General features: G+C 47.7%; 1 protein-coding gene across 1 annotated transcript in view; it reads left to right on the forward strand.

The window, feature by feature from the left end:
* Positions 1–13,806, forward strand: part of gfra1b (gdnf family receptor alpha 1b) — an 87,001-nt gene extending 73,195 nt beyond the window's left edge. The window contains exons 7-10 of the mRNA XM_056297437.1: positions 4,576–4,710; positions 6,674–6,873; positions 13,414–13,461; positions 13,644–13,806. Of these exons, the coding sequence (XP_056153412.1) occupies positions 4,576–4,710; positions 6,674–6,873; positions 13,414–13,461; positions 13,644–13,763 (503 nt within the window). The 3' untranslated portion in view covers positions 13,764–13,806. The remainder of the gene's footprint in view (positions 1–4,575; positions 4,711–6,673; positions 6,874–13,413; positions 13,462–13,643) is intronic.
* Positions 13,807–14,284: the final 478 nt, after the last annotated feature.

The raw sequence follows: 14,284 nt of genomic DNA on the forward strand, positions 1-14,284 counted from the left end.
CAACATCAGTAAACACAGTCAAGATGTCTTCAACCAGCTGAATGAACTGTGGTCATCAGGGCTAGTTGGTGGTCCTCAGGGCTAGCTGGTGATCATCAGGGCTAGCTGGTGGTCATCAGAGCTAGCTGGTGTTCATCAGAGCTAGCTGGTGGTCATCAGGGCTAGCTGGTGGTCATCGGGGCTAGTTGGTGGTCATCAGAGCTAGCTGGTGTTCATCAGGGCTAGCTGGTGGTCATCGGGGCTAGTTGGTGGTCATCAGGGCTAGTTGGTGGTCATCGGGGATAGCTGGTGTTCATTTGGGGCTAGCTGGTGGTCCTCAGGGCTAGCTGGTGTTCATCTGGCTAGCTGGTGGTCCTCAGGGCTAGCTGGTGGTCATCGATGCTAGCTGGTGTTCATCGGGCTAGCTGGTGGTCCTCAGGGCTAGCTGGTGTTCATTGGGGCTAGCTGGTGGTCCTCAGGGCTAGCTGGTGGTCATCGGAGCTAGTTAGTGTTCATCGGGCTAGCTGGTGGTCCTCAGGGCTAGCTGGTGGTCATAATGGCTAACTGGTATTCATCAAGGCTAGCTGGTGGTCCTCAGGGCTAGCTGGTGGTCATAAGGGCTAACTGGTATTCATCAGGGCTAGCTGGCGGTCATCAGGGCTAGCTGGTGTTCAGACGGAGGTCTTCATGCTCTTCTGGCCACCCAGTGCTTCCCCACTGAGCTAAGAGTGTGTTCTTTCAGAAAGGGTTTGTTTTCTTTACCAAGCAGCCCCTTGTCATGAAAGATGGAAAGATCCAGAGCAGAAAGTTATTGTAATGAATAAATATGTACAATTAAAAAACATCTCAGTGGTGAAAGTAAGTAGGTTTAACACCGATGCACGGTGAAGGCTTTGACTAATCATATTCGCAACATAAAGCTCAAGTAGCTCCCAAAGGTAGGCTATTCTCTACCTCTGATATGACAATCAGAGAAACGCTCCTTTTTACCCAGAGAGCCTCTTTCCTACTGGGCCAGACAGACCCTGGATAAGGCTGAAATGTGGTCCACTTTAAACACCAAGTAAAGCTCAGTGTCCTATAAATTGTAAAATGTAAACCGATGTAGAAAATGCAGGTGGGCAGCTGGGAAACTGCCGCAGCCGGGAATCGAACCCGGGAAGCCCTGACCATGGGCGACTGCTCAGACCTAACCAGTCAACTTAAAAACATAAAATAAAAAAGGGGGGCAAGGTGGCGCAGTGGAGTCACAGCAAGAAGGTCCTGGGTTCGACCCCCGGGGTTGTCCAACCTCGGGGGTCGTCCTCTGTGTGGAGTTTGCATGTTCTCCCCTTTTCTGCGGGTGCTCCGGTTTCCTCCCACCATCAGAAAGACATGCATGTTAGGGTTAATACTCCTGTCTGTGCCCCTGAGCAAGGCATGGCAAGTCGAACTGGAGTTGGTCCCCGGGTGCTGCACAGCTGCTGCCCACTGCTGCTAGCTCCACAGCTAGGATGGGTTAAATGCAGAGAGGAATTTCCCCATAAAGTAGTTAAATATGTATATATTTTATTTATATATTGGCTTTAATGGCTTTGAGACCATGCAACAACACAATACATATTATTTATGTTTAACAATTAACATGCAAGTCCTTACAAACCGACTCGGTTTGAATTCATGTGGTTTCTCTACTAGTTTGGCAGCTGTTCCTTTATGTAGGCCGGCTGCTGCGCGTTGCTTTAGGTCACAGGTTCATGTCAAGCCTATGAAATATAGCACTCTGTCATCGTCTTATCCAGTTTCCCCTCGGGGATGAATAAAGTATTTCTGGTTCTGGTTCTGATCTTGTATATTTTGCAGTAGATGGCTGCAGCATTGCTCTGACCCACATCTCACGGTCTGCAGTTTCTCTCAGACCAAAACCTGCCGGGAGCAGACAGTCCCCCTCATCGTATCTCCGGGCAGGTTTAATAAGCAGTGCGTAGACAGCATTTTCATGGGGTTTTATATTATTATCATTATCATTATTGTTATTATTCTGAAGCAGGTTTTCAACTTTCACAGTAATTCCATTCAATTTTATTTTGGTTCCACCTTTTTAAAATGCGCTGCACCAGAACACCAAGACAACACAGAGTTGTTAAACTGAGGCCTGGCAATATCATACAAGATCATCTGCACGCGTCTTATGACTTGTTTCATTTTCCTTTGCATGGCACGCAGCTCCTTCACGCCTCAGGGCGCATGCGCTTCCGATGGCTTTACAGTCGCTCCATCTCACTTCTAACACCAATGTAACGAATTCGGGGGACAACGCAACCACAGGAACTGCCGCGGCCGGGACGCGAACCCGTATCGCCCGCACCGCAGGAGACATCGCTAACCGCTAGACTACAGAGTCAGACCCGCCAGCCAGCGGCCAGCGGGTCTTCTTATCCATGCTCGTTACAATACTTTGGGGTTTTACTCAGCTGAGAGTTGTCAGCGTTTAGATATTAAGCGACTGTGGGCCAATCCAAGGAAACCACCGACAGATGGATCAGTTCCTCTACTGACAGACACGTTTCATCACTCATCCGGTGCCCCTCTTCCGCTGCATGGGTCCGGCTGAGCTCGACTCTAGTCTAGTCGACTCTACTCGCTTTACTTTTTTGGGGTTTGGGTTCCCACTGCAGATAGTACCCCTCACGGTGAAGCCTGCTGGTCATCTGTGGGCATGTTGACTCAGACCGGTCGCCTCCTCTTTACGTGTGTATGGACACGCTTCTGCAAGTCACGTATACGTGTTCATTGACACGTATCTCGCAGATGCCGCTAGGGGCGCCCTGTAGCCTACTAGGTCTGTCACGACCATGGTCATGACGCAATAGAATGACAAAAATATGGAACAAAGATGGCGGAGCGAATGTTCCTGACTGCTGTCTTTGCCAACTTCTCCCAGAAAGCACAGCTGTTTAACCTCTTGAGTGACGTCTGTCACCGCTTTAGAGTGACATGCACGCTCCCAATGTCCCTCTTTATGACACTTGTTGCACTTCCTGGTCACTGCAGGACACTTCCGCTCATCGGTGTGCTGCGTCTTGCCGCACCTCCCGCATTCATCTACTGTGTCGGTTGCAGGACTGCTGCCACCATGACGCTGTCCGCCCTTTTTCTGGCGCCCCCAGTGGCCAGAAGACGGGATTGCGGCCCCAGTGGCAAGTAATACTAATTATTTAGATTTTATTTAGATTTTATTTTATTTATTTATAGTGGTATTTTCATGTCGCCTTTTAGTATCGGCTCAGCTCACTTGGAACCTCAGCGGAGGTGGTACCAAAGAAAGTACCTGGTACCAGGTACCATCCCTACCTTCTGCCCAACGGAAAACCAAAAGAAGCGAGTAGAGTGCAGCGACCAGGACACATACCCCCCCCCCCCACCACCACCACCACCACAGACAAGGCCAATTGTGTCTGTAGGAACGCCCGACCAAGTCGAAGGTCACACGGGGATTCGGACCGGTGATCCCTCAGTCACAGGTTTTGTCCAGTGTTTCTCTTGGGTGTTGGCAGCAACAGCAAGCTCACTTTTTGGTGTCATAATATTTATGCCGTTCATGTTTTTCTGACCACTGCCCTTTATGTAAACGTGCTGGTAGCTTGATTTGAAAATTGCTGTTATTACCCATGTCTGCACAAACAACATCAGGCACTCTACAGCCAGCCAGCCAGCCAGCCGGGTCAACAGGCGGCATGAATGGGTTGGACCCAGTGACGCAGACCCCTGTTGCCACCTATGCTGGGACAGAAAAGAGGACATGGTGTCCCCTATAGCAGTGGTTCTCAACCTTTTTGGGGTGCTGGACCCCCTGCGTATTTTTGATCTACCCTGAGGACCCCTCCACCTGATCTTGGGGGAGGGGGGTTGCAATTTGATAGAAACAGTAGAAACTGCATTTTAAATTGAATTATAGCATTTATTCACTCTTTGGGGCAAAAATAAGAGCTTTCAGTTGTAACTTAGATATAGTTAACAAAACAGAATTCTTATGCAGTAACTTTCAGATATATGTAACAACACAGAATATGTATTCAGTAACTTTCAGATATATGTAACAAAACAGAATATGTATTCAGTAACTTTCAGATATATGTAACAACACAGAATATGTATTCAGTAACTTTCAGATATATGTAACAAAACAGAATATGTATTCAGTAACTTTCAGATATATGTAACAAAACAGAATATGTATTCAGTAACTTTCAGATATATGTAACAACAGAATTTTTATGCAGTAACTTTTAACAATGCAAACGGGAGCGAGATCTCTTATTAAAATACAATAAATTACACTTGTGAAACAGATGTAATTAGAGAAAAAAGTCCTGTTACCCTTTATAGTTTTGGTAGATAAAGGTCTCAGTCACATTTGAGTAAAATAATCCTATTTCTATAAATGTCATAGGATCTTTTTTTTAAAAGATATTTTATTTTCACTGACCCCTTGCAATTACACCACGGACCACTAGGGGTCCGCGGACCCCCGGTTGAGAAACACTGCCCTATAGCATTAGTGACCACCTCGGCGGGAATAACAGCAAGTGTCTTCTCCCTTCTCTTCTCCTTCAGGAACGGTGATGACCCCGAACTACCAGCGCTTTCTGAGCATCAGCTTGTCTCCGTGGTGCGGCTGCAACGACAGCGGTAACAGCGAGGAGCAGTGCAGCAAATTTGCAGAGTTTTTCACTACAAACCGATGTCTGCGTGAGTTCCCGGACTCCGGTCCATCGCGAATCCGTTCCCATCTCCTCAAGTTCACTGGCCTGTTTAATGGGGGATTTCTCCCCTTCCCCGGCTGCTGTGTCGGTGGGGACGTTGTCCGCTCGGTGGTCCAGCGTCCTGATGACTCCTAGTTTGTGCTCCAGTGGATGATGGGAGTCAAACCTTCAGTACTGATCAGTATGAGTTGGTTTATGGTGAACACCAACAATCAAATGTCCCCCATCACCAACTGCAGTTTCACAGTCTAGTAAAGCTAACCTGTCATGTCCCCCATCCTCCCTGGTGAACTTGATGTGGTGTCCACTGAGTTAATGTGGTGGTGAAATGTGCTACCTCCTGAGATTTAATCTTAACCCAGGAGGCGTCCACAAATCTGAACCAATGGCTAGGTGGTGTCCCTGGATAGGACACCAGAGCCTCTTTTCCACTTCCTCCATATACAAGTTGGCTACTACAGGTGAGACTGGGGAACCCATAGTACACCCATGCCTCTGCCTATAGTACTGCCCCCTGTAGAACCTGATAATGTAGTAAATTCCCAATAATGTAATAACCCCGATAATGTAATACAAATCTGCTCTTGAGTCCATTGAAAATGCAATGAAACCTGATAATGTAATAACTTCCTGATAATGTAATAAACTTTTTACCAATAATGTAATAATGTGTTACATTAACGGGACGTTATTACATTATCAGGTTAGCCTTCATTTCCCCGGTCCTGATAATGTAATAATTCCCCAATATTGTAATAATTTAACAGCAGACCACCCGTAAATGGATTCAAGTGGTGATGCTGTTTAAGCAACGCAAGCTCGAGAGGTCTAGCGCCACCGACAGGTCAGAGTTGGACGTGCATGAATGCTCTACTCTTCCTCAAAGCTACCTCCAAGCCACTTCCACACGTTTTTTCTCAGTTGGATCACTTTATTACATTATCAGGAAGTTATTACATTATCAGGTTTTATTGCATTTTCAATGGCCTCAAGTGCATTTTTTATTACATTATCAGGGTTATTACATTATCAGGGATTTATTACATTATCAGGGTTATTACATTATCGGGGTTATTACATTATCAGGGTTATTACATTATCAGGGTTTTTACATTATCAGGGTTATTACATTATCAGGGATTTATTACATTATCAGGGTTTTTACATTATCGGGATTATTACATTATCATGGTTTTTACATTATCAGGGTTATTACATTATCATGGTTATTACATTATCATGGATACTACAGTATCGGGGATTTATTACATCATCAGGTTCTACATGCCCCCTGTATGTGAAGTACGTGGACTGAAGACACGGCTTCAGGAGCAGACACACTTGGTCAGGGTTAAGGGTGGTCCAGTTGCTAAGGGTGGGGTCGTCCTGTAATTTCATGCGGACTACCGCCACTGAAACGTTTGTCTCACTAAACGTCGCGTCCAGGTGACCTGAGTCACCTTCTGTGGCCTCCTTAGCTGGGTTATTTAGTGTGCATAAAGACGTTTTCTTACTTCTATTTCTGCAGTTTTGGGAAGAAGAAGAGGCTGGAGGGTACTCACGCCCCAAGCGGGTCGCCTTACTGACACATGTGACAGGTGTCCAACATCAGATCAGTCTACAGAAAATTACGTCTTATGGGTGATCCTTAAGATTAATTATTTGAGACCACGATGGGGTGTTAGCCTCTGAAAAGTGTTGCTATTATAGCCAAGTACCGCTTGGGAAAAGATGTATAAGAGGTTAAGTAATTTCCCCTTTAACTCCCAGTTGCGGTTTATCGTACTGGACTAGTATTTGGCAGGCCTGCAGAACAGCCTTTGTGAGCAGAACGGCTCTTCTCAGTCCACATCTGTTGCATCCTTTCTGACCAAGATGAGAGTCCAGTAATCAAGGTTTTAACCGGTTCACGCTGGAGTCGCTGAATAAACGGTACCCACTGTTTGCAGGGAACGCTATCCAGGCATTTGGCAACGGCACGGACGTCGGGGTGTGGCAACCTCAGCCTCCCATCCAGCCCAACACCCTGGAGCCCAGCAGCACCCGCAGGGATAAGGAGCCAGCCGGGGTCGGCCTGGATGCCCTGACCAGCGGCGGCAGTCTGGACCTGGCGGCCGACACACTCTATCGCTTCTGTGGGAGCTTGCAGGTAACGTTTCAGAAAGAGGAACCGGCAACTTCTTGGTTTATAACGGTACTAGAAGAGCCCCGCTACAATGTAGCGGTTTGGTTCTCCACCCGCGTCTAAATCTCCCTCCTCTTCATCCTGCCAGCTAACCGCCTTCCCCCTGCCCCTAACCCCCCCCACTCCAACTCCCTCCCCCCCAAATGCTCAGAATCATCTGAAATGCCGAGGAAAGTGGTTTTTAGCCATTTTTAGAACATGCATATTTTGCATAATTATGCATAATTACTTTAATTTCTGCTATTTTTCTGGGCCTCTATGGAACAATACCTACCACCTCCAAAAAAAATTAGGATCATAAGTGCATTTTTGCAAAAATGCATATCTACTCATATATTTTCGTAAGCATCTTTGATTTTTTCACCTATATAAAAAAATTTCCTGGGACTTAGAAATGTTTTGGCATTATGCAAAATATATGCAGGACCAGAAAAATAGCATAAAATTAAAATAAGTATGCATAATTATGCAAAATTATGCAAAATTATGCATTTTCTAAAAATGGCTAAAAACCCACTTTTCTCGGCGTTTCCGATGATGAGAATTTGGGGGGAGGGAGTTGGAGTGGGGGGGGTTAGGGGCAGGGGGAAGGCGGTCAGCTGGCAGGATGAAGAGGAGGGAGATTTAGACGGGTGGAGAACCAAACCGCTACATTGTAGCGGGGCTCTTCTAGTATTTTGCATAATGCCAAAACATTTCTAAGTCCCAGCAATTTTTTTTATATAAGGTGAAAAAATCAAAGGTGCTCAGAATCATCTGAAATGCCGAGAAAAGTGGTTTTTAGCCATTTTTAGAAAAATGCATATTTTGCATAATTATGCATAATTATGCATAATTTCTCTCTGAGACAATACCTACCGGCTCCAAAAAGAATTAGGATCATAAGTGCTTTAGTTTTCGGTCCCGCTATCTACACTAACTAACACACACACACACACACACACACACACACGAACACCACACACACACACATTCCGAAAATATAGGAGTAGATTTTTCTGGCGTGTCTTTCAGCTGCATTGAACCCCCCTGATTAAATGTACACTGTGCTGAAATGTACGACTGTCTGGGTGGCACAAATGGCAGGAATATGTGGGAGATGAATGTGGGTGTACAGCAGTTATCAGAGCAAGCTGTGTAGGACAGATGGGTTTCCTCCGCCATGCCGGGACAAGGTGAAAGATGGCAGCTTGTGTCAGGGAGCAACATTTAGATGTTTGTCTCGCTCTGCATCACGGTACTTAACATGTTAGTTCTGACTGGTCATTTGCCAGCATAGCTGACGGAGGTGTTGCATTGTCAGGGTTGTCAGGGCTAAACACAGTCCAGTAGAATCCAGGGGGCGCGTAGTCCGCGGTGGTCCGCGGTGGGGTGGGGGTTCGGCCTGGAGTCGCCTTGTCCCGGAAGTGGCGAGGCGACTCCTTCCAGACTGCCGGCCGGAGCGACGCAGTTGGCGAACGCATGCAGTACGAGGGTGGGGGTTTGACTTAAAATAGGGATCGATTGGCCACTAAATTGGGAGAAAAATCAGAAATAAATTTATATTAAAAAAAGAAGAGCTCCTCCACCATCCACCAACGCACCAGCCAGCCACCAACTTCAAACCCAGTTTGGATCTTCGCTTCCCGAAGGGGGGGTAGTGTAACGACCCCGGATGACTAGACTCGCTAGCCCGTGGCTAACGGGTCGCACCCTTTAACTAACTGGTTAGTGCAATCGCCTGTGGTGCAGAAGACCCGGGTTCGCGTCCCGGCTGCCCCTGAATTCACCGCATAATCCATCCTTAAACATGCAAATGGACGTCATCCATGAACACCCGTCTGAGATGGAGGCACCGCCCACTGGAGTCTTTTTTTAAAATTTATTTCTGATTTTCTCCCAATTTAGCGGCCAATCGATCCCTATTTTAAGTCAAACCCCCACCCTCGTACTGCATGCGTTCGCCAACTGCACCTCTCCGGTCGGCAGTCTGGAAGGAGACGCCTCCCCACTTCCGGGACAAGGCGACTCCAGGCCAAACCACTGCTTTTTCCCCACGCGCAGAGACGCAGTCACGTGACGAACACCAGCCGACTCCGCCCCCCTCCCGAAGACAGCGCTGCCAATGATCGCTGCTTCATCGAGTCCGGCCATAGTCGGATCTGACGAGACCGGGGCGCGAACCCCGGTCCCCAGTGGACCACTGCATCGACACAAAGCCGATGCTTAGACCGCTACACCACCGCGGACCCCCGGAGGAGCTCTTCTGTGGTGCCGTTAAAGCAGCTTAACGAAGCCTACGAGACGTCTCCAACAGAGACAGGAGGACAAACGCTGACTAGTTTTCCCTTTCCGCACGTCGGTAGTCCGGCGAAAGAGTCTGAGGCCACGCGCCCAAGGTGACGTCACACGCCAGGGTGTCTTCAGAGTTTACAGTCTCAAAAGTTGCTGGGAGAGAGCGCCTTAATCCACGTTGGGAGGTAAATGTCGGGGAACCGGTTTGAACCTCAGTCTGTCACCTTGACAGGTCCGGGATGCCTTGCTGATGATATGGACTAACTGCCTCCTCCTGGGCAGAAAGATGAGACATGGGTGTCGAGTCGGACTTGTCAGAGCTGTCACGTCAAAGCTAATTGGTTTTCACATTAACATCAGAAATGCCCCCGGGGGAGCTATCGTACGCTGTACCTACTGCACTTTATACACACGCACACACGCACACACACACACACACACACACACACACACACACAGATCTGCCAACCTTGGCAGTTGCTGTTCAGTATTTACTTTTTGCAGGAACTTGTAAATATGCATCTTAATGACACATGCATGAAAATGTGTTGTGTTCACCGTTTGGTATAAATATTATTACCTTTAATCCTGATTTAATAGTCGATATATATATATATATATATATATATATATATATATATATATATATATATATATATATATATCTACTCATATATTTTCGTAATGTGTGTGTGTGTGGTGTTAGTGTAGATAGCGGGACCGAAAACTAAAGCATTTATGATCCTAATTCTTTTTGGAGGTGGTAGGTATTGTCTCAGAGAGTAAGGGGAAAATCACAGACAATTAAAATTATGCATAAATATGCAAAATATGCATGTTCTAAAAATGGCTAAAAACCACTTTTCTCAGCATTTCAGATGATTCTGAGCATTTGGGGGGAGGGAGTTGGAGTGGGGGGGGGTTTAGGGGCAGGGGGAAGGCGGTTAGCTGGCAGGATGAAGAGGAGGGAGATTTACACGCGGGTGGAGAACCAAACCGCTACATTGTAGCGGGGTTCTTCTAGTGTATATATATATCTATATATATATATATATATATATAGATATATAGATATATATAGATAGATAGATAGATAGATAGATAGATAGATAGATAGATAGATAGATAGATAGATAGATAGATAGATTGATGTGTATATATATATGAAGTATAAAGAATAGTAGTAAATGATGTGTTCTCTCGTTTTATTAGAGGTTCAGCCCTTCATTCAGATATAAACCAAAGGGTCGCCCGACTACCAAAATGACAAAGAATATTAGCTGCTGTCGCTCCCGAATTGATTGACAGGTCTCTTGATACTTGGACTAAGACTAAACATCAACTAAATCTGAGTTTCTAATATTTTGCTGATGCTGTAACAGGTTTGTTTACATCAGGCATGGTTGTTAATAGTGACGTCAAAAAGACCCACATTTTCAACTATGGTCAGTTGAGAGACAAAATGCTCACTTTCCACCCATGACACAAACTCTTCAGTGACGTGTTTTACTACATCTCCGTTTCAAACCGTCAAATAAACCCCAGGAAGGACCTCCCATTACCAACAGGATGTATGCGGTTGAATAAAGCGGCTGTCCCTGGTGTCCAGTGGCCCCCGTGGATTCTGCCTGTCGCAGGATGACGCCGTTCACAGTTCCTAGGGAGTCAACATAGAAGCCTCTGGACGGACTTCAGTCACCGGATTGTGTTGCTGGCTTCATTTACATGTCTTGGAAGTCCATGTAAGGACTCATTGGCTGACTGGTAGTGGGTTACTGGGCGGGGCCCGCTTATTGTAACTGACACGTGGTGCAAATGGTGTCCGCATACCTCGGAGTACAGACGAGCAGGACAAGTCATGGGAATGCTGGTGAGGGATGACCCTGCTGACATTCAATCTTACTAGTGCAACCGGTTATTTTCTTGCCCGGTGCGGGATTCGATAACGGAGTGTACTGCACCACAAGGCGACATCACTAACCGCTCGGCTAAAGGGTCAGACCCGTTAGCTAGCTAGGGGTTAACGTGTCTTATTAGTAGTTTACACTAGCTTCACTACTAATCCCCGTAGGGAAGCCTCTCTCTGCATGTAACCCATCAGTGTGGCCTCAGTAGAGGCCGTAGCCCCAAACCTCCAGCCCCGGAAGCCAGATGTGTCTGGACTGGGAGATCAGGACAAGTATTTTTTTTTGTTGTGCATTTTAGCCCTTTAACATTCAAACACACGTGCATTTAATCAAGCATATCTGCCTATCCGGCAGTGTTGCGGAGCATGCATTTACAAGGACGCGCAAATGCCTTAAAACGTGACGAAGCCATCAGCACAAGAGAAGGAGAAGAAGAAAAGATCTCCTCAAGCTCAACTTCTCATAAAGCCCCAACTTCTGCTCGAAGCAGTCGGCGGCTTAAAACGGGGGAAATATGGGGGTGAAAGCCTCGACGTGCAGCCTCTCTGCATGCAGGCAGGATGCTGCAGAAGGTCTGGACCTCAACACGTTTTCAGACCCGAGATGTTCTCCTGTGATAAACATTATAGGAATGTATGTTTTAAATGAGATGGCATCGCCTCCTTTAAGTGAGACGATTTATCATATTGGCTTTTAATGGCGGTGTGATTTATCACCCGGAAAGAGAAAGATTTTCCGGGAGGAAGAGCCCCCTGCAGCATGATTAATCGTTCTTTCCCACCGTCGTCTCCACAGAGCAACCAAAGCCCGATGTGTTTATTATGATCCCAAACCTGCAGGGTCACTTCATCACTTCCCTTATTTTGTCTCCCTATCTGTGTGTGTGTCTGTGTGTGTGTGTGTGTGTTTGAGTACACATGTGCATGATTTAGTGTGCCATTGTGTGGTCCTAAAGGTTGTGGGGCATCATGAAAGAAGAAAATAAACTACTTTATGAAAGTGCAGCCGCAAACTTGTGCCGCAGCAAACTTGTAATCTCGCAGAAGCCGTCGAACACGTGCTGCAGCGCACAAACACTCACACTGGTCCTACACTGAAGTTCCCCACACAGCATCCGGATGTGGGCCACTTCCGGCCGTGATGCGGCACTGATGGTCTTCTTCTGGCCCTGACAAAACGGATGTGAGCCTGAAGTGGCCCACATGTATAACAGCAAATATGGCCCAAATATGCCAAATCAAACGTGGGCCTTTCCTGGCAAAGACACTATGCTCTGGGCAACATGTGGTCTGGATGTGGCCCTGCAGCGCCCCGTGTGGTAAATGGTGAATATGGCCCAAATATCACACAACACAAGTATGGGCCACCTTTGGCAAATATGTGGCACATGCAGCATTGCTATAGCTTGGTTCTGGCCCAGATCTGGCACACAGGAGCTGACCGCCCAAGTGCCATCATTCGACGTGGTATGTGGGCCGGATGAAGTGTCGGTGTGGGACGGGTCTGGGCCGCAGCAGCTTTGCTATCTGGGTCAGTATGAGGGCCGCCCTGCAACCTTGCAGAGAAGACGTTAAAGTGTCGTGGCTTTGGAGGCGGGTGGGCAGTACGAACGAGTATTATCATAACATGTATTGCCCCACGGCACAACTTGTTCAATTACTCAAGTGGGAACAGAGATCAGAGACTTGTGTACTTCCCTTGTAACTGGAGTTCCCTGCCAAGAGAGCCTCTACATCGTCGTCACATCTCCACACTGCAGGTGGAATTGCCACACATTTAAATACACAAGTGTAGGTTATCCGGGTGGCGTGGCGGTCTATTCCATGTACTACCAACACGGGGATCGCGGATTCGAATCCCGTGTTGCCTCCGGCTTGGTCGGGCGTCCCTACAGACACAATTGGCCGGGAAGCCGGATGTGGGTATGTGTCCTGGTCGCTGCACTAGCGCCACCTCTGGTTGGTCAGGGTACCTGTTCGGGGGGAGGGGGAACTGGGGGGGGGTGAGGGATAGTGTGATCCTCCCACGCATTACATCCCCCTGGTGAAACTCCTCACTGTCAGGTGAAAGGAAGTGGCTGGCGACTCCACATGTATCAGAGGAGGCATGTGGTAGTCTGCAGCCCTCCCCGGCTCAGCAGAGTGGGGTAACTGACGGGGTACAATTGGGGAGAAAATGGGGGGGGGGTCCAATAAATAAATACGCAAGACTAATGCAGCCAAAATGGGAATAAATGTCAGTGTTTTGTTCATCGGTAGTAGTTGGTGGTGTTTTAATGTTCGCTCTTTCTCCTTCTGGCAATCTCTCCCCCCTTTCTCCCCAGGCCCAGAAGCTGAAGTCCAACCTGACCGTTGATTCTGCCCTGTGTGCGGTAGGAATGGTTTCCTTCTCCTCTCTCATATCTGTCTTCTGGTTTTACTCCTCCAGTGCACGCACGTTACGCTCTCCTACGTTACTTTTGCATGTCGGTCACACTGCAAGACCTCACTTTCCCCAGAGATGATGAATCATTTACGCCAAAATGTCTTTTTGTGTCGCACCCTTTGCCATCAGAACGCTCAGCTGGATGACTCCGTGGACTCGAGCGCCATCGTCCGCAGCCCCGCGGCTCGGCTCAGCCGCCTGCGGCCGCCCAGCATGTTGCTCATGTTGACCTTCGCCTTTGTGCCGTAGTGTGGCGTCCTGGAGGTTGCCGGCATTTTCCAGAACGCGTGGACTTTACGGACCGGTGACACCTCCGACGTCTCTAGAGGCTCACTTGGACTCGGAGTTGGACTCTGTTCAAGTTTGGTACTTACACTTTTCCGCGAACCGAGAGCCACGAACTGAACCCACAGACAACAACGGAAGAGTCGAGGTCTTCGGGGGCTTTCTGTGGGCTGTGTTCGTGCGGTTGCTTGTGTTGAAAATAAGTTTGTCCGCTGTGCATTTTTGTTTGTTTGTGCGTCACACCTAAGGACCCTCCAACACGCTGAGTGAAGCGGCGTCCACGTGGATGCGTTCGGTTCTGCGGGACGTGTGCGGTCGGCTCACGTTTGACTGACCCCACCCGCGGGGAAGGAGAACGCTTGTTTGACCATGAAGATGGTAATTCTCCGCTTAAGCGCGCCAACTTGTGCTCCATGTGCTTTAGTTCTAGAGACACAAAGAGTCCCAGAAACTAACTAAAAGTCTCTGTACGTCTGTAAAATGTG

This window comes from Lampris incognitus, chromosome 17 (assembly GCF_029633865.1).
Source record: "Lampris incognitus isolate fLamInc1 chromosome 17, fLamInc1.hap2, whole genome shotgun sequence".
Lineage (NCBI taxonomy): Eukaryota > Metazoa > Chordata > Actinopteri > Lampriformes > Lampridae > Lampris > Lampris incognitus.